This window comes from Phaethon aethereus (assembly GCF_964289735.1).
Source record: "Phaethon aethereus genome assembly, chromosome: W".
NCBI lineage: Eukaryota > Metazoa > Chordata > Aves > Phaethontiformes > Phaethontidae > Phaethon > Phaethon aethereus.
The window spans coordinates 25,328,640-25,352,234 of record NC_138581.1 but is presented as its reverse complement, the minus strand read 5'-3'; the positions used below and the strand labels follow the sequence as shown (position 1 = coordinate 25,352,234).

Here is a 23,595-nt window from a genome sequence, read left to right as displayed (position 1 = left end):
CATGGAATAGAATAAATATTTTGGATTATCTTAATTTCTCTAAATTAAGGTCTCCTGTCTGGCATGACCGCATTAGGAAGAGGAAATTTATGAAGGCGTGGTGTCATGTGTGCCCCCCCATTTTTACTGTCATTGAAGTCACAATTCCACAAATGGCAGATTTCTTTCTTGGCTCTTCTTTAATGATGAGACATGTTTAGGACATGAAATTTTGTTTCTTGAAAATTAAATAAACTTGCCATATCAAATGCAGTGAAGCTTTTGTTAGTGTTCCTATCTTTAATAATAGATATTCTTGTTTATATTTTCATTGAGTTTTTAAATTTTGAAAGATTAAACAATTTTCAAAATTTATATTGGAGAACTAAGTCCAACCTTTTTGGATAATTTTACCTATTTTTTAATTAGCTTGAGAATTCAATTAAGAATTGTCTGGAAGAGCAAAGCTGATTACACAAGCAGTTACTTGACCTTGTAATTACAAAGGTCAAAGGCTTAGTGAGGGGGTACACAAATTGCTCTTCTGTTAGCATAATTTTCAAGATGGCTTGCAAACTGTATTTGCAATATGTTCCATAATAAAACAGTAACTAAATATGAGCTTTTAGCTGTTTGCTACTACAGTACTTTGGAAATATCAATGAAAAAGGAATGCTATCCTGTAAGCTTTTTATATTTTTCTCTTTTGAGTTACAGGTGCTATATTTGCTTAGGAAATTCTTGCTGTGAAATTGGCACGGTAACTTGTACATGTAAGAAGTGCTATGCTTCCTGTTACTCTGCTGAATGACTTATTTTCAAATAAGAAATTGATAGCTTCAAATGTGAAGAGCTTCAAACATAGTCACCCAGGCTTTAATTATCTTACGTTGTTTGTTTACATGAATAACTTTGGGGTTTGGATTTGGAAAATGGAGAACAATTTGAATTTTATCTTTTAAGTTAGTGTGTGTATTTCTTGTTTCTTTGTAATGGCTGGTATTGTGGTAATGTTTTAGGACTGTGTGACAATATTACCCAAAATAAAGATAGCTTAAAATGCATGTATGACTTAACACAATCACTATAGTATTTTATTTTATGATTTATATAGTATATCTTTCCTACTCTTCCTCTTTGTATTTATAATGTAGGGTATCTTGATATTAAGAATGGCCTTTCATCTGTTTCTTTAACTATGCAGTATTTCCACTTCTTGTGTTAGAAATATATGGATGTTTATTTTAGTCTTTACACCTTGGAGTTTTTTTGCAAAGACTTGATTACTATTACATTTGATGCTTCTGTTCTGTTAAAATTCCTCAGTAATTACTGTTCTCCTTTTACACATTTTCATTAGTGTGTGTTATTCTAAGGAATGCTGAGCATCTATGTCTATTTGACTTCATAAAATATGTGGACAGTCAGTGTCTTTTAGATAGGGTTGGCTAGTCAAAAATGATTAAATATGATCTATTATCTCCTTAGTTTCTTATTACTTAAGTAATAAATTCTTAAGTACTTAAAAGTAAGGATGCTTTTGTATAATGGTATGATTTCCCCTTGTGTATTCTGGCTTCCCCTAATACCTAAAGCAATTGTTATCATCTTCTTTCATTTGCAGAATCATGTATCAAATGGAAGCCTACTGAAAAAAAGCTACTGAACTGATGTTAGTTCTGGGCATTAATAGTTTGGTTTAATGGATTTGAAGGAAATGTTTAGTAAGTTGAGTGGTAAATGGGAAAGACTGAGATGTAATTTTATGTTTAGATATGTTTTTTTCTAAAATGTTTAAATCTAGTATCTTCTCTTATTTTTCCAGGGCTGAGGGTAGCCCAGGATGGCTGCAGCTTCATATGACCAGTTGTTAAAGCAAGTTGAAGCATTAAAGATGGAGAACTCCAACCTTCGACAAGAGCTAGAGGACAACTCAAATCACCTAACAAAGCTGGAAAATGAGGCATCTAATATGAAGGTATTGCAACCTCTATGTCTGTGTGTATCACCATTTCTATTATTGCCTTTTGGTTTTGATTATGTGTGAGTGTTTTAATGGACTGGTAGTTACTGAATAAATTTTATGTGCTTTTAGATTACAGAATCACAGAATCATTAAGGTTGGAAAAGACCCTTAAGATCATCAAGTCCAACCATCAACCCAACACCACCATGTCCACTAAACCATGTCCCGAACTGCCACGTCTACACGTTTTTTGAATACTTCCAGAGATGGTGACTCCACCACCTCCCTGGGCAGCCTGTTCCAATGCTTGACCACTCTCTCGGTGAAGAAATTTTTCCTAATATCCAATCTAAACCTCCCCTGGTGCAACTTGAGGCCATTTCCTCTTGTCCTATCACTACTTACTTGGGAGAAGAGACCAACACCCACCTCTCTACCACCCCCTTTCAGGTAGTTGTAGAGAGCGATAAGGTCTCCCCTCAGCCTCCTCTTCTCCAGACTGAACAACCCCAGTTCCCTCAGCCGCTCCTCATAAGACTTGTTCCCCAGACCCCTCACCAGCTTTGTCGCCCTTGGACAGCACCTCAACGTCCTCATAGTGAGGGGCCCAAAAGTGAACACAGTATTCAAGGTGCGGCCTCAACAGTGCTGAGTACAGGGGCACAATCACTTCCCTACTCCTGCTGGCCACACTATTTCTGATACAGGCCAGGACACTGTTGGCCTTCTTGGCCACCTGGGCACACTGCTGGCTCATATTCAGCTGGCTGTCAACCAGCACCCCCAGGTCCTTTTCCGCTGGGCAGCTCTCCTCCCCAATCCTGTAGCGTTGCATGGGGTTGTTGTGACTCAAGTGCAAGACCCGGCACTTGGCCTTGTTAAACCTCATACAGTTGGCCTCTGCCCATCGATCCAGCCTGTCCAGATCCCTCTGCAGAGCCTTCCTACCCTCGAGCAGATTGACATGCCAACCCAACTTGGTGTCATCTGCAAACTTACTGAGGGAGCACTCGATCCCCTCATCCAAATCATCAGTAAAGATATTGAACAAGACCGGCCCCAGAACCGAGCCCTGGGGAACACCGCTTGTGACTGGCTGCCAGCGGGATTTAATGCCATTCACCACAACTCTCTGTGGTCGGCCGTCCAGCCAATTCTTTACCCAGCGAAGAGTACACCTGTCTAAGCCATGAGCTGCCAGTTTCTCCAGGAGAATGCTGTGGGAGACGCTGTCAAAGGCTTTACTAAAGTCCAGGTAGACAACATCCACAGCCTTTCCCTCATCCACTAGGCGGGTCACCTGGTCATAGAAGGAGATCAGGTTGGTCAAGCAGGACCTGCCTTTCATGAACCCAGTCTGGCTGGGCCTGATCTCCTGGTTGTCCTGCATATGCCCTGTGAGTGCCCTGAAGATGAACCTCTCCATAATATTCCCCAGTACCAAGGTCAGGCTGACAGGCCTGTTCCCCGGACCCTCCTTCCAAGCCCTTCTTGTAGACGGGTGTCACATTGGCAAGCCTCCAGTCATCTGGGACCTCCCCTGTTAACCAGGACTGCTGATAAATGATGGAGAGTGGCTTGGCAAGCTCCTCCCACCAGCTCTCTCAGTACTCTCAGGTGGATCCCATCAGGCCCCATAGACTTGTGGGTGTCCAGCTGGCATGGCAGGTCCTTAACTGTTTCCTGATGGATTATGGATAGTTTATTCTGCTCTCCATCCCCATCTTCCAGCTCAGGGGGCTGAATACCCTGCGGATACCTGGTCTGGCTATTAAAGACACCTCATCCTTGGTGACAGTGTTCCCCCCCTGCATCCAATAAGGGATGGAGATTCTCCTTGCCTCTCTTTTTGTTGTTAATGTATTTGTAGAAGCATTTTTTGTTATCCTTTACAACCGTGGCCAGACTGAGCTCTAGCTGGGCTTTTGCCTTTCTAATTTTCTCTCTGCTTAACCTAACGAGATCCTTGTACTCTTCTTGAGTTGCCTGCCCCTTCTTCCAGAGGTGATAAACTCTCCTCTTTTCCCTGAGTCCCAGGAAAATCTCCCTGTTTAGCCAGGCCAGTTGTCTTCCCTGCCAGCTCTTCTTGCGGCACATGGGGACCGCCTGCTCCTTTAAAATTTCCTTCTTGAAGAATGTCCAGCCTTCCTGGACCCTTTTGTCCTTCAGGACTGTCTCCCAAGGGACTCTCTCAACCAGTGACCTGAACAGGCCGAAGTCTGCCCTCCGGAAGTCCTTGGTGGTGGTTTTGCTGACCCCCCCTTCTTGCTTCACTAGGAATTGAGAATTCTGTCATTTCATGGTTGCTAAGCCCAAGATGGCCTCCGACCACCACATCTCCCACCATTCCTTCTCTGTTCGTAAACAGCAGGTCAAGCAAGGCACCTCCCCTGGTGGGCTCACTTACCAGCTGTGTCAGGAAGTTATCTTCCACACACTCCAGGACCCTCTTAGACTGTTTCCTCTCTGCTGTGTTATACTTCCAGTAGATGTTTGGTAAGTTGAAGTCCCCCACGAGAACAAGGGCTAGCGACTGTGAGACGTCTGCCAGCTGCTTGTAGAATGCGTCATCTGCCTTTTTGTCCTGTTTGGGTGGTCTGTAACAGACTCCCAGCAGGATGTCTGCCTCATTGGCCTTCCCCCTCATCCTTACCCATAAGCACTCTACTTGGTCTTTACAATCATTGATTTCTATACAATCAAAACACTTCCTAACATACAGAGCCACCCCACCACCTCTCCTTCCCTGCCTATCCCTTCGGAAGAGCTTATAGCCATCCATTGCAGCATTCCAGTCATGAGAAGCATCCCACCATGTTTCTGTGATGACGACTAAGTCGTAGCTGTTCTGCTGCACAATGGCTACCAGCTCCTCCTGTTTGCTGCCCATGCTGTGTGCATTTGTGTAGATGCACTCGAGCTGGGCTATCGATTTCACCCCCGACATCAGCATGCCACCCCTAGGCTCATCTCTAGTGAGCCTGGTTTTATCCCCTTCCCCCTTCAAATCTAGTTTAAAGCCCTCTTGATTCCTACAGCAATCCCTTTCCAGGCTGTACAGGGGAAAACTGTTCATCACATGTACTTGATTATGAAAACTGTTTTTGAAATTTGAACAGTAAACATTTAAAAACAATTTTTAGATACACCTTTCCATTTTCATATTTCTTTTCTGGGTTGTCATGATAAGCCCTACCATTTTATCACTGCTGTACTTCCCATCAGGAAGTCCAGTCTGTTGACATAGTTTATGACAAAGCAGACATTGTCCTGCTTTTGAAAACAGTGGAGAGACTGGAGGTGTTTTAAGATAAGTTTAAAAAATTTTACTTTTATTACAATATTTACTTAACATCCCAAAAAGAAAAGCTCATTTTACAATAATACCACAAGTCTCCAGTCTCTCCTAAGTCCTAAATTTATACTTACTTATTTCACCCAAATGTGTCTGTCTAGTGTTTATTGGCTAGGTGTAGGCCTTTGGAGCCACCTATCCTAGAGGAAAAACTAAGCTCAGATGGCATTTATCTTTCCTACTGATCAAAATCCACCTATAGGTGCAGTTGTATTTGTGTGATACATGGCACTGAACAAGGCAGAATTTCACAAGCAATATAGCTGCGTTAATGTAGTGCATTTCCTGAGCTGACAAATCCTGTTTCAGGATCTCTTGCTACAGCTGGGAAAACTGGTCTACTTTTGGTACCTAAGCTTACATGGCTTAGAAATTTTTGGTATCTCTGCATATACTACTGTATAGTGTAGGCATACTCTAAACATTAAACAACATTTGTTTTTGCTTTACCTAGTTCATGTGGTAGATTTGTTACTGTATAATTATATGAAATATGCTGATTTGATGAATGTAGCAATTTAAATATGCTTTTAATTGAACTTTCTTTTCCTCTAGCATCTAGATTGAGCTATATATTCAGTATAAGAAGAAAATTTTTCTTGTGTTCTGAATTACTGTCATTAGTTATGAAAACACTTGGAAGAACTACATATTTTTTAGTTATATTTAATCTTTGCATTGCACTGCAAGATGAAAATGACTCTGCTTTCTGAATTGAAGTGAAATTATAGTCCTTTACACCAGCTACTTGAAACTATATTTGGCATTAATAACTCTGAAAATAATTGCTTGTTTGCTTAACTGTGTATCAGAAAATTTGAGCTAGATCTGTCACTTATACTGTTTTTCTTAATATTATAACAAATTTATCAATAACTCTCCCTTTCTCCCTGTCATTGCAGTCTAATGTAAGGGAGTGAAGAGTAGGAGAGGTGATGATCTTTCTCATAGTTTTAAAAAGGGACAGGGAAAAAGTATTTTTTGGGGTTTTTTTTTTTTTTGTTTTTCTTTCTCCTTCTTTTTCCCCATATACTTATCTTGTTTTCTTTGACTTTTGTGTATATAATTAAATTTCCAGTGACTTGGAAACAGACCAACTGTATAAGGTGGTCTCAAGGGCATTAATTTGGGATGTGGGACAGCTTTATGTCCTTACTTCAAATCTGGCAGATCACCAAACAGAAAGTGAGTCTATCGCACTCCACAGAACTGTCTTTATTAGTACATTTTGAGTAGATATTTCATACTTTCTTTTTCTCAAATGCTTTCCTGGACCTGAGGAATGTATCCTAAAAAACCTCCACCAAATTCAGTATGTTTCTCTTCATTTGGGGTGGAGGGGGGGAAGAGGATTGTTTAGATTAATTTGAGTGGGTTTTTGTGGTGTGTGTGTGGTTTTTTTTTTTTTTTTTTTTTTAATTGTAATCCCTATTCTATCAAAAAATCCTAACCAGGTCTATTCCTCGTGAGTGTTTGCTCCTGGACCTGAAATGAGACACTGTTTCTTTCCCTTGTTTGTTTCAGATGTATTTGAAAAGCATTCAAACTTTGCTTTGCCTTATATTGAATTTGAAAGATGGTTTAGGAATCATCTTGGGAATTGGAGTCTGTGGGTGAAAAAGTTTGAGATCATTGCAGGATTCTCCTTGGTCAAGAGATAATTTTGGTTTTATAAGCTTTAGGAGAAGGTACATGGTGGCTTTGTTCCACTGAAAGAGGCCGCTCGCTTCATAGTTTGTGTAGTTCTAGTGCCATGTTTAGGAATAATTACAAAAAAAGTAATTGGAAGGACTTTCAATCTCCCCTTCTCTGGTTCTTTAGCTACCATATAAATAATTAAAAGTCCAAATATGTTGAAAAACCAATCCTTTGGGATAGCACATAATTATCTTTGAGATGCAATAGACCCTTATCAGCCTCTCCCATCCAATACAATTCCAAATATTATTAGGAGAAAGGGAGTTGGTAGTGGGGGAGATGAACTGTGGTTCTCTGATGTATTATTAGTAACATTGTGTTGTGGTTTAGCCCCAGCCAGCAACTAAGCACCACGTAGCCGCTTGCTTGCCTCACCACCCTGTGATCGGTAGCCAATCCCTGAGTAGCGATTCCTGCCCCCCAGCTAGCTCCAGTTTATGTACTGGGCATGACATTGTATGGTAGGCAATATCTCTTTGGCCAGTCTGGGTCAGCTGTCCTGGTTATGCCCCCTCCCAGCTTCTTGTGCGCCTCCCTGCTGGCAGAGCATGGGAAGCTGAAAAGTCCTTGACTTAGTATAAGCACTACAAGTACTTAGCAACGACCAAAACCATCAGTGTGTTGTCAGCATTATTCTCATACCAAGTCCAAAACACAGCACTATACCAGCCATCAGGAAGTAAAACCAACTCTATCCCAGATGAAACCAGGACACGTCATTTTTACACCATTTATATTGTTCTCTGGGCTAGGGTAGAAACATCTCATGGTGATTCTTTGCACTGTTGATATGTTTACTTCTATCTCCTTTTTTTGCTTATTTCCTTCCACAACTAATTAAACATTATACATGGAAGGGGCATTTTAAAGATGTGTGTTGGGTTTGCGTTGCAAGGTTTTTGTAGTGGGGGGCTGCAGGGCTGGCTTCTGTGAGAAGCTGCTAAAAGATTCCCCTATGTCTGATAGAGTCAATGTCAGCTGACTCCAAGACTGACCTGCTGCTGGTGAAAGCTGAGCTAATCAGCGATGGTCGTAGCGCCTCTGTGGTAACATATTTAAGGAGAGAAAAAAAAAAAAAAAAAGGCAGCAACAGCAATTATCGTGGGAGAGAGGAGTGAGAATAGGTGCAACAACTCTGCAGACACCAAGGTCAGTGAAGGAGGAGGGGGAGGAGGTGCTCCAGGTGCCAGAGCAGAGATTCCCCTGCAGCCCATGGTGAAGACCATGGTTAGGCAGGCTGTCCCCCTGCAGCCCATGGAGCTCCACAGTGGAGCAGGTATCCACCTGCAGCCTGTGGAGGACCCCATGTCGGAGCAGGTAGATGCTGGAAGGAGGCTGTGACCCCGTGGGAAGCCCATGCTGGAGCAAGCTCCTGGCAGGACCTGTGGCCCTGTAGAGAGAGGAGCCCACGCTGGAGCAGGTTTGGTGGCAGGACTTGTGACCCCATGGGGGACCCATGCTGGAGCAGTCTGTTCCTGAAGGACTGCACCCTGTGGAAGGGACCCAGGCTGGAGCAGTTTGTGAAGAACTGCAGCCTGTGGGAAGGACTCATGTTGGAGAAGTTCGTGGAGGACTGTCTCCTGTGGGAGGGACTCCACGCTGGAGCAGGGGAAGAGTGTGAGGAGTCCTCCCCCTGAGGAGGAAGGAGTGGCAGAAACAACATGTGATGGACTGACCGCAAACCCCATTCTCCTTCCCCCTCTGTCACTTGGGGGGAGGAGGTAGAGAAAATGGCGAGTGAATTTGAGCTTGGGAGGAAGGGAATGGTGGGGGGAAGGTGTATTATGTTTTGGTTTTAGTTCTTATTATCCTACTCTGATTTTGATTTGCAATAAATTGAAGTAATTGTCCCCAAGTCGAGTCTGTCTTGCCCGTGACGGTAATTTCTGTCCTTATCTCGATCCATAAGCTTTTTGTTATATTTTCTCCCTTATATAGCTTAGAAGGGGAGTGATAGAGCAGCTTTGGTAGGCATATGGCTTCTAGCCAGGGTCAACCCACCACAAGATGATACTGAATATTTTAAAGAAAGGTATTTTGTAAGCAGTAGTGTTAAAAATGTTATCACAGAATATCACTGAATCACTAAGGTTGGAAAGGACCTTCAAGATCATCAAGTCCAACCATTAATCCAGCACCACCATGTCCCCTAAACCATGTCCCGAAGCGCCACATTGACACGTTTTTTGAACACTTCCAGAGATGGTGACTCCACCACCTCCCTGGGCAGCCTGTTCCAATGCCTGACCACCCTCTAGGTGAAGAAATTTTTCCTAATATCCAATCTAAACCTCCCGTGGCGCAACTTGAGGCCATTTCCTCTTGTCCTATCACTAGTTACTTGGGAGAAGAGACCAGCACCCTCGTCGCCACAACCCCCTTTCAGGTAGTTGTAGAGAGCGATAAGGTCTCCCCTCAGCCTCCTCTTCTCCAGACTGAACAACCCCAGTTCCCTCAGCCGTTCCCCATAAGACTTGTGCTCCAGCCCCCTCACCAGCTTCGTTGCCCTTCTCTGGACACGCTCCAGCACCTCAACGTCCTTCTTGTAGTGAGGGGCCCAAAACTGGACACGATATTCAAGGTGCGGCCTCACCAGGACCAAGTACAGGGGCACGATCACTTCCCTACTCCTGCTGGCCACACTATTTCTGATACAGGCCAGGACGCTGTTGGCCTTCTTGGCCACCTGGGCACACTGCCGGCTCATATTCAGCCGGCTATCGACCAGCACCCCCAGGTCCCTTTCCGCCAGGCAGCTCTCCAGCCACTCTTCCCCAAGCCTGTAGCATTGCATGGGGTTGTTGTGACCCGGTGCAGGACCCGGCACTTGGCCTTATTAAACCTCATACAGTTGGCCTCTGCCCATCGATCCAGCCTGTCCAGATCCCTCTGCAGAGCCCTCCTACCCTCCAGCAGATCAACACTCCCACCCAGCTTGGTGTCATCTGCAAACTTACTGAGGGAGCACTCAATTCCCTCATCCAGATCATCTGTAAAGACATTGAACAAGACCAGCCCCAGAACCGAGCCCTGGGGAACACCGCTTGTGACCGGCTGCCAGCCAGGTTTAATGCCATTCACCACAACTCTCTGTGGTTGGCCGTCCAGCCAGTTCTTTACCCAGCGAAGAGTACACCTGTCTAAGCCACGAGACGCCACTTTCTCCAGGAGAATGCTGTGGGAGACGCTGTCAAAGGCTTTACTAAAGTCCAGGTAGACAACGTCCACAGCCTTTCCCTCATCCACTAGGTGGGTCACCTGGTCATAGAAGGAGATCAGGTTGGTCAAGCAGGACCTGCCTTTCATGAACCCATTCTGGCTGGGCCTGTTCCCTTGGTTGTCCCTCACATGCCCTGTGAGCACTCTCAAGATGAACCGCTCCATGATCTTCCCCGGCACGGAGGTCAGGCTGACAGGCCTGTAGTTCCCGGGATCCTCCTTCCGGCCTTTGTTGTAGATGGGTGTCACATTAGCAAGCCTCCAGTCATCTGGGACCTCCCCTGTTAACCAGGACTGCTGATAAATGATGGAGAGTGGCTTGGCAAGCTCCTCTGCCAGCTCTCTCAGTACTCTTGGGTGGATCCCATCAGGCCCCATAGACTTGTGGGTGTCCAGGTGGCTTAACAGGTCCTTAACTGCTTCTTCCTGGATTATGGGAGGGTGGTTGTGCTCTCCATCCCCATCTTCCAGCTCAGGGGGCTGAATACCCTGCAGATACCTGGTCTGGCTCTTAAAGACTGAGGCAAAGAAGGCATTAAGTACCTCAACCTTGTCCTCGTCCTTGGAGACAATGTTCCCCGCCATATCCAGTAGGGGATGGAGATTCTCCTTGCCTCTCTTTTTGTTGTTAATATATTTATAGAAGCATTTTTTATTATCCTTTGCGACCATGGCCAGACTGAGCTCTAGCTGGGCTTTTGCCTTTCTAATTTTGTCTCTGCTTCACCTAACGAGATCCTTGTACTCTTCTTGAGTTGCCTGCCCCTTCTTCCAGAGATGATAAACTCTCCTCTTTTCCCTGAGTCCCAGGAAAATCTCCCTGTTCAGCCAGGCCGGTCGTCTTCCCTGCCAGCTCATCTTGCGGCACATGGGGACCGCCTGCTCCTGTGCCTTTAAGATTTCCTTCTTGAAGACTGTCCAAGCCTTCCTGGACTCTTTTGTCCTTCAGGACTGTCTCCCAAGGGACTTTCTCAACCAGTGACCTGAACAGGCCAAAGTCTGCCCTCTGGATGTCCATGGTAGCAGTTTTGCTGACCCCTCTCCTTACTTCACTCACAACTGAGAATTCTATCATGTCATGGTCACTAAGCCCAAGATGGCCTCTGACCACCATATCTCCCAGCAGTCCTTCTCTGTTTGTAAACAGCAGGTCAAGCAAGGCACCTCCCCTGGTGGGCTCACTCACCAGCTGCGTCAGGAAGTTATCCTCCACACACTCCAGGAACCTCCTAGACTGTTTCCTCTCTGCTGTGTTATACTTCCAGCAGATGTCCGGTAGGTTGAAGTCCCCTACAAGAACAAGGGCTCGCGAATGCGAGACTTCTGCTAGTTGCTTATAGAATGTTTCATCTGCCTTTTCATCCTGGTTGGGTGGTCTATAACAGACTCCCAGCAGGTTATCTGCCTTGTTTGCTTTTCCTCATGTTCTGCAAGTGTGCTTCATTTTAATAATTTCTCCATCTCAGAAATGTAAGATAATTGTTTTAGAATTAAAAGCTTAACGTGAGCTCATCTTGTAGATGCAGTTTTTATAAACTACTACTACTGCTGACCCATATAAGAATGTCTGAATGCTTCATGTTTAAAGCTAAATTTCATATTTAAAAGTGAAAACTGTCCATTTGCAGACCAGAAAAAATGTTAGGGTAAATGAAGATGGATGTGATTCCGGGGTGCCAAAATGATTAATAAAAAAATGTCCACTTTATTTTTTAATTTGCGTTTTCTTAGGGATTGACTGTTCAAACAAAAGAAATCACTCAGAATATTATGACAGACTTGGGAAATGCAGCTGTTACTATTAGCTTACTGTAAGATGAGATAGTATGGAAAAAATGTTCTCTTTAAATAAACAGATATTCTGTTTTATAGTCAATGCAACAATGTTGCTGGCCCATAAATATAGGAGAGTTGTTAAAGTCTCTAGATGTGTAGGTAATGAGAGTAGCTACATAAAACACAGACTATGGAGAAATATAGAAAAAAGATTGTGATATCAATTTCATTTTTGTTCAAAACCTGTAAAATTCAGAGGCAAAAAATTGGTCCAGTGCTAGTTATGTAGAACTCTTGTCAGAGAAAGATCTCAGGTTTTTATATATTGCAAATGAACACTCTTCTGCTTAGTTTGTGTAATTGCCAAGTATTTTTTTTGTCAGAGCTTATATTTCTTTATGTAATATATTAATATGAATTAGCTCTTTCTAAATGTAGGATCTTGGTGGGAGTAAGTACATGTAATTTAACTTCAGGTTTTCAAGCAGAAATATAATAACTTATGTCATGCTTGATTTCCACATTCACTCTGTCTCTGCTTGGATTTTACAATAAAATGAGGAATGTGTTGTCTTGTAAGAAAACAATCTTTATTGTACACAGTGTTCTGTGATTAAAAAGCTTTCTCTTTCATCTTTATATATGTAAATTTATATTCTGTATAATATTTTCCAACTCATTTAATTGCCTCTATATTGTGTTCACATGTATCGATAATAAAATAGGAAGAATGTAATTTGAACTGATTTTGATTTCTTAAATTATTTGAGAAGCATTCTAATGTATGTCCTATAGGAATAAAATCATGCAAGTTCTGCATTTTCTGCCCCCTATAGAAGAGGTTTATACATTTGACTCTTTCTGTTCATTCCTTTTTGCTCTTATAGCAGAGAAAGATAAACCTTATATTTTGCTCTTTTATGCTGAAGTATGCTTGAATAACTCTTGAGAAGAGTATTGACCAGTTTATTTCTATGATTATATTTCTTACACTGTATCCTAAGCCTCACTGATTTATTTTTTTTTTAGTGCAGTCTTCAAGAGGACATGTTAAAAGTGCCTTGTCACTATTGCTGTTTGGACAATTTTAAACTAATGTTTTGGAGAACACTCCTGGAGAGAATACTTTTTTATTTTTCCTTTTCTGCCAGCTGCAAACCAACTTTTCCTTTTTTCTTCATTATTTTTAAATATGAATCATGGTTCAGTGTTAAATAAAACCAATTGAAATTAAGTACTTTTGGTATTCCTTTGTGTTAGATAACAACAAAAATATTTTATGCAGCTATATAAATTCTTTCTGGAAATTTAGGAAAGTCAAACTTTACCAGGAAAAGGTTGTCAGGTTTTTCAGCATCATTGATGAATGCACTTTTTGAAGAAGAAAAAGTACATAAATTTATGACTAATACAACAGTTGTTGAATAAAAGTCAGTAGTTGAGATGAAAGAATATGGTATCTCTGCAGTGATTCAGCTTTGCTAGTCATGTTAATTCAGTTTAATATATTATAGTCATGCTTTTTATGTTATAAATATATAATGCTTAGTGGTCTAGAAGGGCTCTAGTATGTGTTGTGGTAGTTGGCAAAGTAAAAAAAAAAGTATCTGAAAATATCCTATCTGGTGGGTTGACCTTGGCTGGCTGCCAGACACCCACCCAGTCATGCTCTCTCTCCCCTTCCTCAACAGGATAGGGGGAGGAAATAAGATGAAAAAAAGCTCATGGGTTGAGATACTGTCACAGGCAAAACAGACTCGACTTGGGGAAAATTAATGTATTGCCATTTAAAAATAGAGTAGACTGGTGAGAAACAAAGCCAAAGCTAAACCAGCTTTGCCCCTGCCCCTTTTTTCCCCAGACTCAACTTCATTCCTTCATTCCCAACTCCTTTATTTCCCCCCCCTTCCAGCACATGGGGAATGGGGGGCTGTGGTCAGTTCACAATAGTTCCTCTCTGCTGCTTCTTCCTCCTCACACTTTTCCCCTGCTCCAGTATGGGCCCTTCCCACGGGCTGCGGCTTTCTTCACGGCATATCCACCTGCTCCAGATGGGGTCCTCCAGTAGCTGCAGGGGAATCTCTGCTCTGGCACCTGGAGCGCCTCCTCCCCCTCCTTTTTTGCTGACCTTGGTCTCTGCAGAGTTGTTGCACATATTCTCACTCCTCTCTCCCGCCATAATTGCTGTTACTGCCTTTTTTTTTTTTCCTGTAGTTATATATATTGTTATAGTTTGGTTTTTAGAATTCTTTTTTTAGCAGATCATTGCCCTCATAAAGGTTTTAGTTGTAATAATTTTCTGTGCGATGTGGGGTTTTCTTGTTTGTGGTTTTTTTTTTTTTTTTTTGTTTTTTTGTTACTATGATGTCCAAGAATGTTTTATTTTTGGTGTGGATAATGTTTGTGGGGTTTTTTTTTCCTCCTAGTTAGATAGTAGAGTAATAAGCCTTGTGATGCTTTATTATCTTGGATTGGAATGGATTTTGACTAAATACAAAAACAAATGCTAAGATGTTTTGAAGATTGTGAATATGCTTGTGCAGTGTTAAGCAAAGATAAGATAATGTGTTTGGAAGCCAATAGAATATAATCTAGATTTATTGCAGTGTTGTATATGCTTCATGTGGTTGATTAATTAGTAATTAAATTAGCAATATTAAAGGTAAAAAGTGTGCTAAAGACGATGTCATGGTGCTTTTCATCTTGTTTCTGTCACGCTGGATTTGTGAGAATGAGAAACCTTATTTCTTATTAGAATTAAGTGTGATTTTTATCATAAACTAATTAACTTTTTCAGAAATCCCTGATACATGGCAAAATTCATAAGCTATATATATATATGCACACATATACAGTGTATACTTATATATGAGATTCCTCAAGTAGATGGTAGATGCATGCATTTAATGGAGACCCATTTTACTTTAAGGTACCAGAAACCTGAACAGTTTGCTGGGGACACTTATTGTGTCAAATAGTAGGACTTTCCAATTTGTTTCCAAAGGAAGAATGTTTTTAGCTTTGTTTTGCCTTTTCCCTTTTATCTTTGGAGAAAAGACTTTTAGTTGACATCACACACAGTAGAATGTTTCAGCAAGGCATATAGAAATAGTTTTTTGAAGAATGATGTTAAGATGTTGTAATATGAAAATAAAGCATTCAAGACAGAAATATTTATGTTAAATTAGATATACTTGATCTGGAATTGCTATTATTGAATAGGCTACAGGTACTAAAACTGTGGTGTAACAGAAATGTTTATATTTGAATTTTTAATTTAGTATGCTAGGTATTTCTGTGTGCATTCTGTTACACATTAGAATATTAGCATTGTTTCAAAACTGTCACTGGAAATCTGATTTCCAGGTGATCTGAGGTATCTGATATAATTTCTGCTAAGAAATCAAGTCAGATATAGCACAGTGGATTATAGTTTCTTGATGGACCAAAACCAATATAGTAAAATCTCCACAGTAATTGCATACTTGGAGCTTAGGGATATTTCTGTACTATAGAGGGAACATGTCTGTGGCCCTGTCTCAAATTTAAGTGTTAACAATAGAAATTTTAGAACAAAGGGATAAAATAGATATAGTGAAATGTCAGAAATAATATTCATCAAAATGTTCTAAAGTAACTAGAGTATGAAATTGCTGTACTTTTAACTGTAATGTATAACCTGTTCCATCATCTTCAGCAGTTGCGAAAATCTAGGTATGACCCCTTTGGCTTTAAGAAAAAGCAGCTTACAGCCAAAGAAAGATAATTGCTTTACTAGAGTAATCATGAAATTTGGATAATTAAAGTCATAGTCACCCAAATGATTTCCCTTCTGTCAACAGTCTCATCAGTTTGTCAGCCAGTCACATCTTGTTTGTTTGTGGATCATTAAGTTCCTTTGTGATAGGTTCTCTCCTTGCAGCAATTCAAGCAAATATGACTTGTTAGCTAATGCTTCTTTTCTATATAATCCCCACCATTTCAATTTATTGCTTAAGAGATAAGAGAAATCTTCTAACTCTTAGGTACCCCCATACCTGAACTTTTCTGACAAGTTTTCACTTGCTTCCTTATATATTTTCCTTTATTTGTTATTTGTTAAACATAAGGGTAATATTATACTGTCAAAATACAGAATTTAAACTGAATAAATTTTAGCATTCACTTTCTTATTTTTGCCATTCCACCAAACAGATTTTTGCATTACCCAATTTATGCATATGTAATTTTCCTGCAAGAACTTTTACATATTTAAGTCCTGGTTAAAACAACCACTTGTACTTGTCAGACAAAGGTAAAGCTCTAAACCAGAACACATAGCCTAATAATGTCATTGTTATCTAAACAGTGTTTCTATAGAAAAGAAATAACGGAGAGTTTTATGTGTTGACTAAAAATAAAAAAGCACACACAGTTGAAAAAAAGAAGTGAAAAATTTATAAAATAAAAGTTAAAACCTCAATTAATGAATTGTAGCAGAGAAAAATTGAGAAATGCGATCTAGCACTTGCTGTTACCTCATATTCAGAGAGAGCAGTCCTTAGCTAGCTGGACATCATTCAGTCATGTAATTTCGTAACATAGGAAAAGGTGATAGTATTTTTGCTTAGCTGTTAATATTGGCTCTTGAAGCAAGAGGACTCATAATGTACTAAAGTATCCTGAACATGATCTTTGAAATAGCAGAACTGTCATGCAGAAGTGAGAAGATGACTTCTAAGAAGGAAATGGGAAGAAAGGTTGTATGTTTGGGTTGTTTTTGTATAGTTGTGGTTTTTGGTTTTTTTTCCTGCATCACAGTTCTGTTCTCAGGAGAAAGGAGTCCACTAGCTATTTCTAAATTTATCTGAGTTGACAGATCTTTCAGAAGCTTGAAATACTCCAAAGACGACTCTACATATCAACATTGCCCTTTTAGGCTTTTAAGCTAAGACTGCTGTCTGCAAATGCTATCTGACCTTACATCAGATAATGTAGAAGCCCTTCAGGTTATTTGTTTGTCTGACTTTGCTGACAGGATATATGTTACATATAGAGATGGTTGCACCCTATGGCTAATGAGAATGCCCTTGAATGTACTTAAAAGCACAAGCACAGATGAGATTTTATGAGTAGTGTTTTTTATCATACCATACTTGATCCTAAAGGCTGTGTCTGTTTCAACAGGTAGTGTGCAGTGTGGTGGGTTGAACTTGGCTAGTTGCTATATGTCCACCCAGTTGTTCCTTCACTCCCCCTCCTCAGCAAGACGGGAATAAAATACGATGAAAAAGTTTGTGGGTTGAGATAACGACAGGGAGATCACTTACCAATTACTGTCATGGGCAAAACAGACTTGACTTGGGAAAATTAATTCACTGCCAGTTAAGAATAGAGTAGACTGGTGAGTATATTGGGTTTACGTGGCAAGGTTTTGGTAGCACGGGGGGCTACAGGGGTGGCTTCTGTGAGAGGACGCCAGGGAGCTTCCCCCATGTCCGATAGAGCCAGTTCCTCTGGCTCCAAGATGGACCCACTACTGGCCAATGCTGAGCCAATCGGCGATGGTGGTAGTGCCTCTGTGATAACATAATTAAGAAGGGTTAAAAACTGCTCTGCAACAGCAGCTGGGAGAGAGAAGTGAGAGTATGTGAGAGAAAAAACCCTGCAGACACCAAGGTCAGTGAAGGACAGGGAGGAGGTGCTCCGGGTGCCGGAGCAGAGATTCCCCTGCAGCCTGTGGTGAAGACCATGGTGAAACAGGTTGTCCCCGTGAAGGTACATGGTAGAGCAGATATCCATCCTACAGCCCATTGGAGAAGTCTGTGGAGGACTGTCTCCTGTGGGTGGGACCCCACACTGGAGCAGGGGAAGAGTGTGAGGAGGAAGGTCTATGGGACCTGATGAGATGCATCCCGGAGTCCTGAGGGAATTGGCTGATGTAGTTGCCAAGCCACTCTCCATGTTATTTGAAAGGTCATGGCAGTCAGGTGAAGTCCCTGGAGACTGGAAAAAGGGAAACATTGCACCCATTTTTAGAAAGGGTAGCAAGGAGGACCGTAGGCCTCACCTCTGTGCCTGGGAAGATCATGGAACAGGTCCTCCTAGAAGCTGTGCTAAGGCACATGGAGGACAGGGAGGTGATTTGAGACAGCCAGCATGGCTTCACCAAGGACAAGTCCTGCCTGACCAACCTCATGGCCTTCTATGATGGAGTGACTACATCAGTGGACAAGGGAAGAGCTACCAATGACGTCTATCTGGACCTCTGTAAGGCCTTTGACACAGTCCCCCACAACTTGCTTCTCTCTAAATTGTAGAGATATGGATTTGATGGGTGGACTGTTTGGTGGATAAGGCATTGGCTGGATGGTCGCATACAGAGACTAGTGGTTAACGTCTCAATGTCTGGATGGAGATCAGTGATGAGTGGTGTCCCTCAGGGGTCTGTATTGGGACCAGTCCTGTTTAATATCTTCATTGGTGACATAGACAGTGGGATCAAGTGCACCCTCAGCAAGTTTGCAGGCGACACCAAGCTGAGTGGTGCGGTTGACACGCCTGAGGGATGGGATGGGATGCCATCCGGGGGGACCTGGACAGGCTCAAGGAACGTGCCTGTGTGAACCTTATGAGGTTCCACAAGGCCAAGCGCAGGGTCCTGCACCTGGGTAGGAGCAACCCCCGGTATCAGTACAGGCTGGGGGATGAAGGGATTGAGAGCAGCCCTGCCGAGAAGGACTTGGAGGTACTGGTGGATGAAAAGCTGGACATGAGCCGGCAATGTGCGCTTGCAGGCCAGAAGGCCAACCATATCCTGGGCTGCATCAAAAGAAGCGTGGCCGGCAGGTCGAGGGAGGTGATTCTGCCCCTCCACTCCGCTCTGGTGAGACCCCACCTGGAGTCCTGCGTCCAGCTCTGGAGCCCTCAGCACAGGAAAGACATGGACCTGTTGGAGTGGGTCCAGAGGAGGCCACAAAAATGATCAGAGGGATGGAACACCCCTCCTATGAGGCAAGGCTGAGAGAGTTGGGGTTGTTCAGCCTGGAGAAGAGAAGGCTCCAGGGAGACCTTCTTGCGACCTTCCAGTACTTAAGGGGGCTTATAAGAAAGATGGGGACAGAGTTTTTACCAGGGCCTGTTGTGACAGGACAAGGGTTAATGGTTTTAAACTAAAAGAGAGTGTCCATACGTTCATATGGGAGCTGGGAAAGGTCTGTGTCAAGCCCTTCAGGGGATGGGGAATGGGGGCTTGCAGTCAGTTCATAACAGTTCTCTCTGCTGCTCCTTCCTTCTCACACTTTTCCTTTGCTCCAGCATGGGTCTTCCCCATGGGCTGCAGTCCTTCAGGATAAACCTGCTCCAGTGCGGGCCCTCCATGGTCTGCAGTTCCTGTCAGGAGAGCCTCCTCTAGTGTGGTTCCTTCTCATGGGCTGCAGTTTCCTTCAGAGAACATCCACCTGTTCTGGCATGGGGTCCTCCATGGGCTGCAGTGTGGATATCTGCTCTGGTGTGGTCTTCCCCATGGGCTGCAGAGGCAATCTCTGCTCCAGTGCCTGGAGCACCTCCTCCCCCTCCTGCTTCACTGACTTTGTTCTCAGGATTGTTTCTCACTTTTTTTCCTCGCTTCTCAGTCTCACACACTGCCTGTGCAGCATTTTACCCTTTGTTTTAAGTTTTTCACAGAGGTGCCACCAGCTTCACCGGTTGACTCTGCTTTGACCAGTGGAGCTGGCTGGAATCAGCCCCTGGTCTGTTCTCACAGAAGCTACCCCTGCAGCCTCCCTCTGCTACCAAAACCTTGCCGTGCAAGCCCAATACATTCTGTTGTGCAGCTGGCTGTGGATGAACAGGTCTGTAGATGAGTTACATTGAGGACCCAGTATTATGTGTTTCAGGGGGGTTTACTTTTGGTCTAGCTCCAGCCTGGTCCCATGGAGTGAATGCCCATTAATGGTCTGAGTGCAATTGCTCACTTAGTTTGATCTGAAAAGAGTTTAGTTTGCAGTCTGAAATCACTTAACAATCTGAATCAAAGTACGGTTAGTGGGGGCAGTTGTGAGACTGGCTTCAAATGGATCCAAACTAAAACACTAATGTAGGTGTACCCTTGCAGTACCCCATGAGTCAGGGAACATCTAAGTCAGGAAACTTGACCTCAGCTTGACCTTCATAATTATTTCTGCAAAACAGTGTAGGCATAGTTAATGTACCTGTACTCCAGATTTCCTCCTCCTGGAGTACTAGCATGAAATTATACAATGGGCGATTGCAGAGTAGTCACTGCAGCTAATGTTTGATTCTAGTGCTTGGAGATTATATTCTCAGAACCCTCTGGAGTTCTTTACTCAAAGTCCTTTTACTTCTGTTTTGTACTAGTAACAATACTTTGAGTACAGAAAGGCTTGATATTATGTCTGTTAAAAGTGAAGAATATCTTGACTTTGTGTAGATGCTGGTTTTGTTCTCTCTGAACAGAGCAAAATGCATTTAAAGTATACCTTCTGTACAAGTTGCAAGAATTAATAACATTGATAGTAAGGCATGCTAGTTTCCTAAAAGAGCAAAACAGTGTTGTGAAGTTTTTTATAATTACCTAAAATTCATTTGATTTAAGGTCTGAACAGATGATGTACAATTCCAGGTGTAGAGTCTGTGTCTGACGAGTATGGAATATCTCTTATTACTTAGAGTTTTTTCTTGACTACTGCTTCTTAAAATATTTTGTTTTCTATAATATGAAAAATCATATTTTAAATTATAATAAGGGCTTTTTGCCTTGTGGCCAGTCTTTTCAATTTATTCTTGCTACTGATGTATCTACTGTTATGATATGGAAAAGGCATTCACTATAACTTGCATTTACTTTTCCACCTCAATTTAGGCCTCTCAGCATTAGGACCTGGGGGCTTACAGGCCCTTTTTAACCTAGTATTCATTATTTACTATTAATCTTTTTATGCATTAGAAGTATTTTCCTTTAACTGTATAATTTGATCATATGTAGTTTTGATAGCATGCAGGGATATTCTTAGCTTTGAAGCTTTGGCTGCATGAAGGAGCCCTAAATCTTTTCCTCATAGGCATGATAATAGTAGTAAGAAAAATATGACTGCTGTCTTACAGTGGTGATAAGGCCTCGCAGGAAGAAAAAAATCAACAAACAAACAGAAACCTACAACAAAAAAACCCTGGAGAGTGTTTCTTCTGATATCTTTGAGGTTCAAAAAAATGCAGTATTTGAGACTCTTTAGTAACTTTTAGTTATGTATCCAAATTTTATATTTACAAGGCTAACTTTAGGAACACAGATTGAAGAAATTTGACTGTACTTTGTGCTTCCATTTCTTCATCTGTAAATTAGAGATAAGTGATATTCACTTTGAGAAGAACTTTTAAATCAGCTGATAAATCGTATTATCAGAGAGGATGAATTATTCAGTATAGACTTTACGTTGTGACAGCGTTTGGGGAAATACTGTAGAATATATTTGATGGAAATTAAAGTTATGACACTTTATCACTGCTCACATTAAATATAGTTTACATCAGTGTCACAGTAGCTGTTGCATAAATGTGTACTTGAGGGCAGGATAAGATGTATTTACCTTGGTTTATTATTGTAAGGATTACTTAATTATGCTTAATTTCTTATAGGAGGTGCTGAAACAGCTACAAGGAAGTATTGAAGATGAGGCAATGGCATCTTCTGGACAATTTGACTTAATGGAACGACTTAAAGGTGAATTTAGAATTATGCTTTAAGTAGGTTCATTTGTTTCTTAGTTGTTGTTGCTTTAGGATAAAATTTTCCAACTCAGCTGCATCTTCTTTCCAGTGCTAACTTTGGAAGTTAGGCATAATCTCAGTGTCTGTTATTTTTTGCCAATTATTTTAAGACACGTTATCAAAAACTAATGTGTTCTTATGTTGCTTTTGTGCTTTTGCTACTGTTACCCCAAGACTTCATATGAATTGCATGTGATATACCTTACACTTTATTCACTTCTTCATGAAAAAAATGGTTTTAATTGTTTAAATTAGTGGTGGATTAGTTCCACCAATTTTCTGAACTCATTTACATGCTCTGCCCTTTCCCTGTCACATTACTAGAACTGTATCTGTCATGCTGAAAATTGATGCCCCCTTCCTAGAGCATGTGGTGGAACGTGTACCCATCCTGTTATATGGGATGTGCAGAACAAGCCCAGATCAGTGACTCCCTGCATACATCTGTTATCCCTATCACAGAACCAGAAATATTGTAGAGGATGTCTACATTTAGGCCCCTATGGTGGAAACACTTATCATTTACATGATGGTGGAACATCTGTGGGATCCCCGAGAAAGAGGCTATTAGGAAGTGGGACACAAGAGCAATTCATAAGATATTTATGCCACACTCTGCCCATTTTTTAAGAAAGGCAGGCATACTGGTGTGATACTGTTCTGGTTGGCAGGATTGTAGTTTGGACATCTCCTCGTTTAGAGGATTAGTATTCTCTAACTCCATTAGGATTGGTTTTGTTGACATTATGTTCTGTGTTATCCTAAAGCAAAATGTTTTAACTGTTTCCATCAAAAAAGTCATAGATTTGCTCATGAAGTATGAAATTAAGATAAAAACGATCTTTTAGATTTGTGCTGCTCAATTTCAACTCTGAAAATGTTTGTTCTTTATTATCCAGAACTGAACTTGGAAACTAGTAACTTCCCTGGAGTGAAGTTAAGGCCAAAGGTGTCCATGCATTCATATGGGAGCTGGGAAGGGTCTGTGTCAAGCCCTTCAGGAGAGTGCAGTCCTGTTCCCATAGGATCATTTCCAAGAAGAGGATTTATGAATGGAAGCAGAGAAAGCACTGTTTATTTAGAAGAGCTAGAAAGGGAGAGGTAAACTTCTTCATTTATTCATTCAGTATGCATTGACTTCGGATTTTAACATGAAAATTTACTAACATATCTAATATGGGCTGCAGCTTCCTTCAGGGCATATCTACCTGCTGTGGTGTGGGGTCCTCCACGGGCTGCGGTGTGGATACCTGCTCTGACGTGGTCCTCCATGAGCTGCAGGGGACAGCCTGCCTTGCCATGATCTCCTTCACAGACTGCAGGGGAATCTCTGCTCCGGTGCCTGGAGCACCTCCTCCCCCTCCTTCACTGACCTTGGTGTCTGCAGGGTTGTTTCTCTCACATATTCTCACTCCTCTCTCTCTTTCTCACAGCTGCTGTGCAGCATTTTTTTTACCCTTTCTTAAATATGTTATCACAGAGGTGCTACCAACTTTGCTGATTGTCTCAGCTTTGGCCAGTGGCGGGTCTGTCTTGGAACCATAATACAAAAGCTTGGTGGGTAGCACTTTAGAAACCCCTCCTCTAAAGGGCCTGTCCTGGTGTTTAGTAAAACTTTTGCAATCAAGAGCGGAAAAGAGTACACTTTTCCTCTAAGGTACTATGTCTAGGTTCCTTTCTTTCAGTCCTATCAATAAAATTGAAGCAATTTCCCATGAGTCTGTTCTGATCCTCATCTAGTAGACACTCCATTTTTTCATTTTCCTAGTCAGGATCACTAATCATATTTGCTTCCTCTCATAAAATCTAGGTTCATGAAGGGTTGTATGAGAAT

The 23,595-nt window shown here is 41.9% G+C and overlaps 1 protein-coding gene across 5 annotated transcripts in view; it reads left to right on the top strand.

The window, feature by feature from the left end:
• Window positions 1–1,822: 1,822 nt before the first annotated feature.
• The window catches only part of LOC309415240 (adenomatous polyposis coli protein-like), a gene marked incomplete at both ends in the record, with an annotated part of 135,670 nt that continues 113,897 nt past the window's right edge, over window positions 1,823–23,595 (top strand). For 4 of the 5 annotated variants that reach the window (XM_082012704.1, XM_082012702.1, XM_082012703.1 and 1 more), the window contains 3 exons: window positions 1,823–1,957; window positions 21,630–21,714; window positions 22,661–22,862. In XM_082012704.1, the coding sequence (XP_081868830.1) occupies window positions 1,823–1,957; window positions 21,630–21,714; window positions 22,661–22,862 (422 nt within the window). Of the gene's footprint in view, window positions 1,982–21,629; window positions 21,715–22,660; window positions 22,863–23,595 lie in introns of all 5 variants that reach the window. The other variant, XM_082012700.1, reaches the window with a different exon arrangement.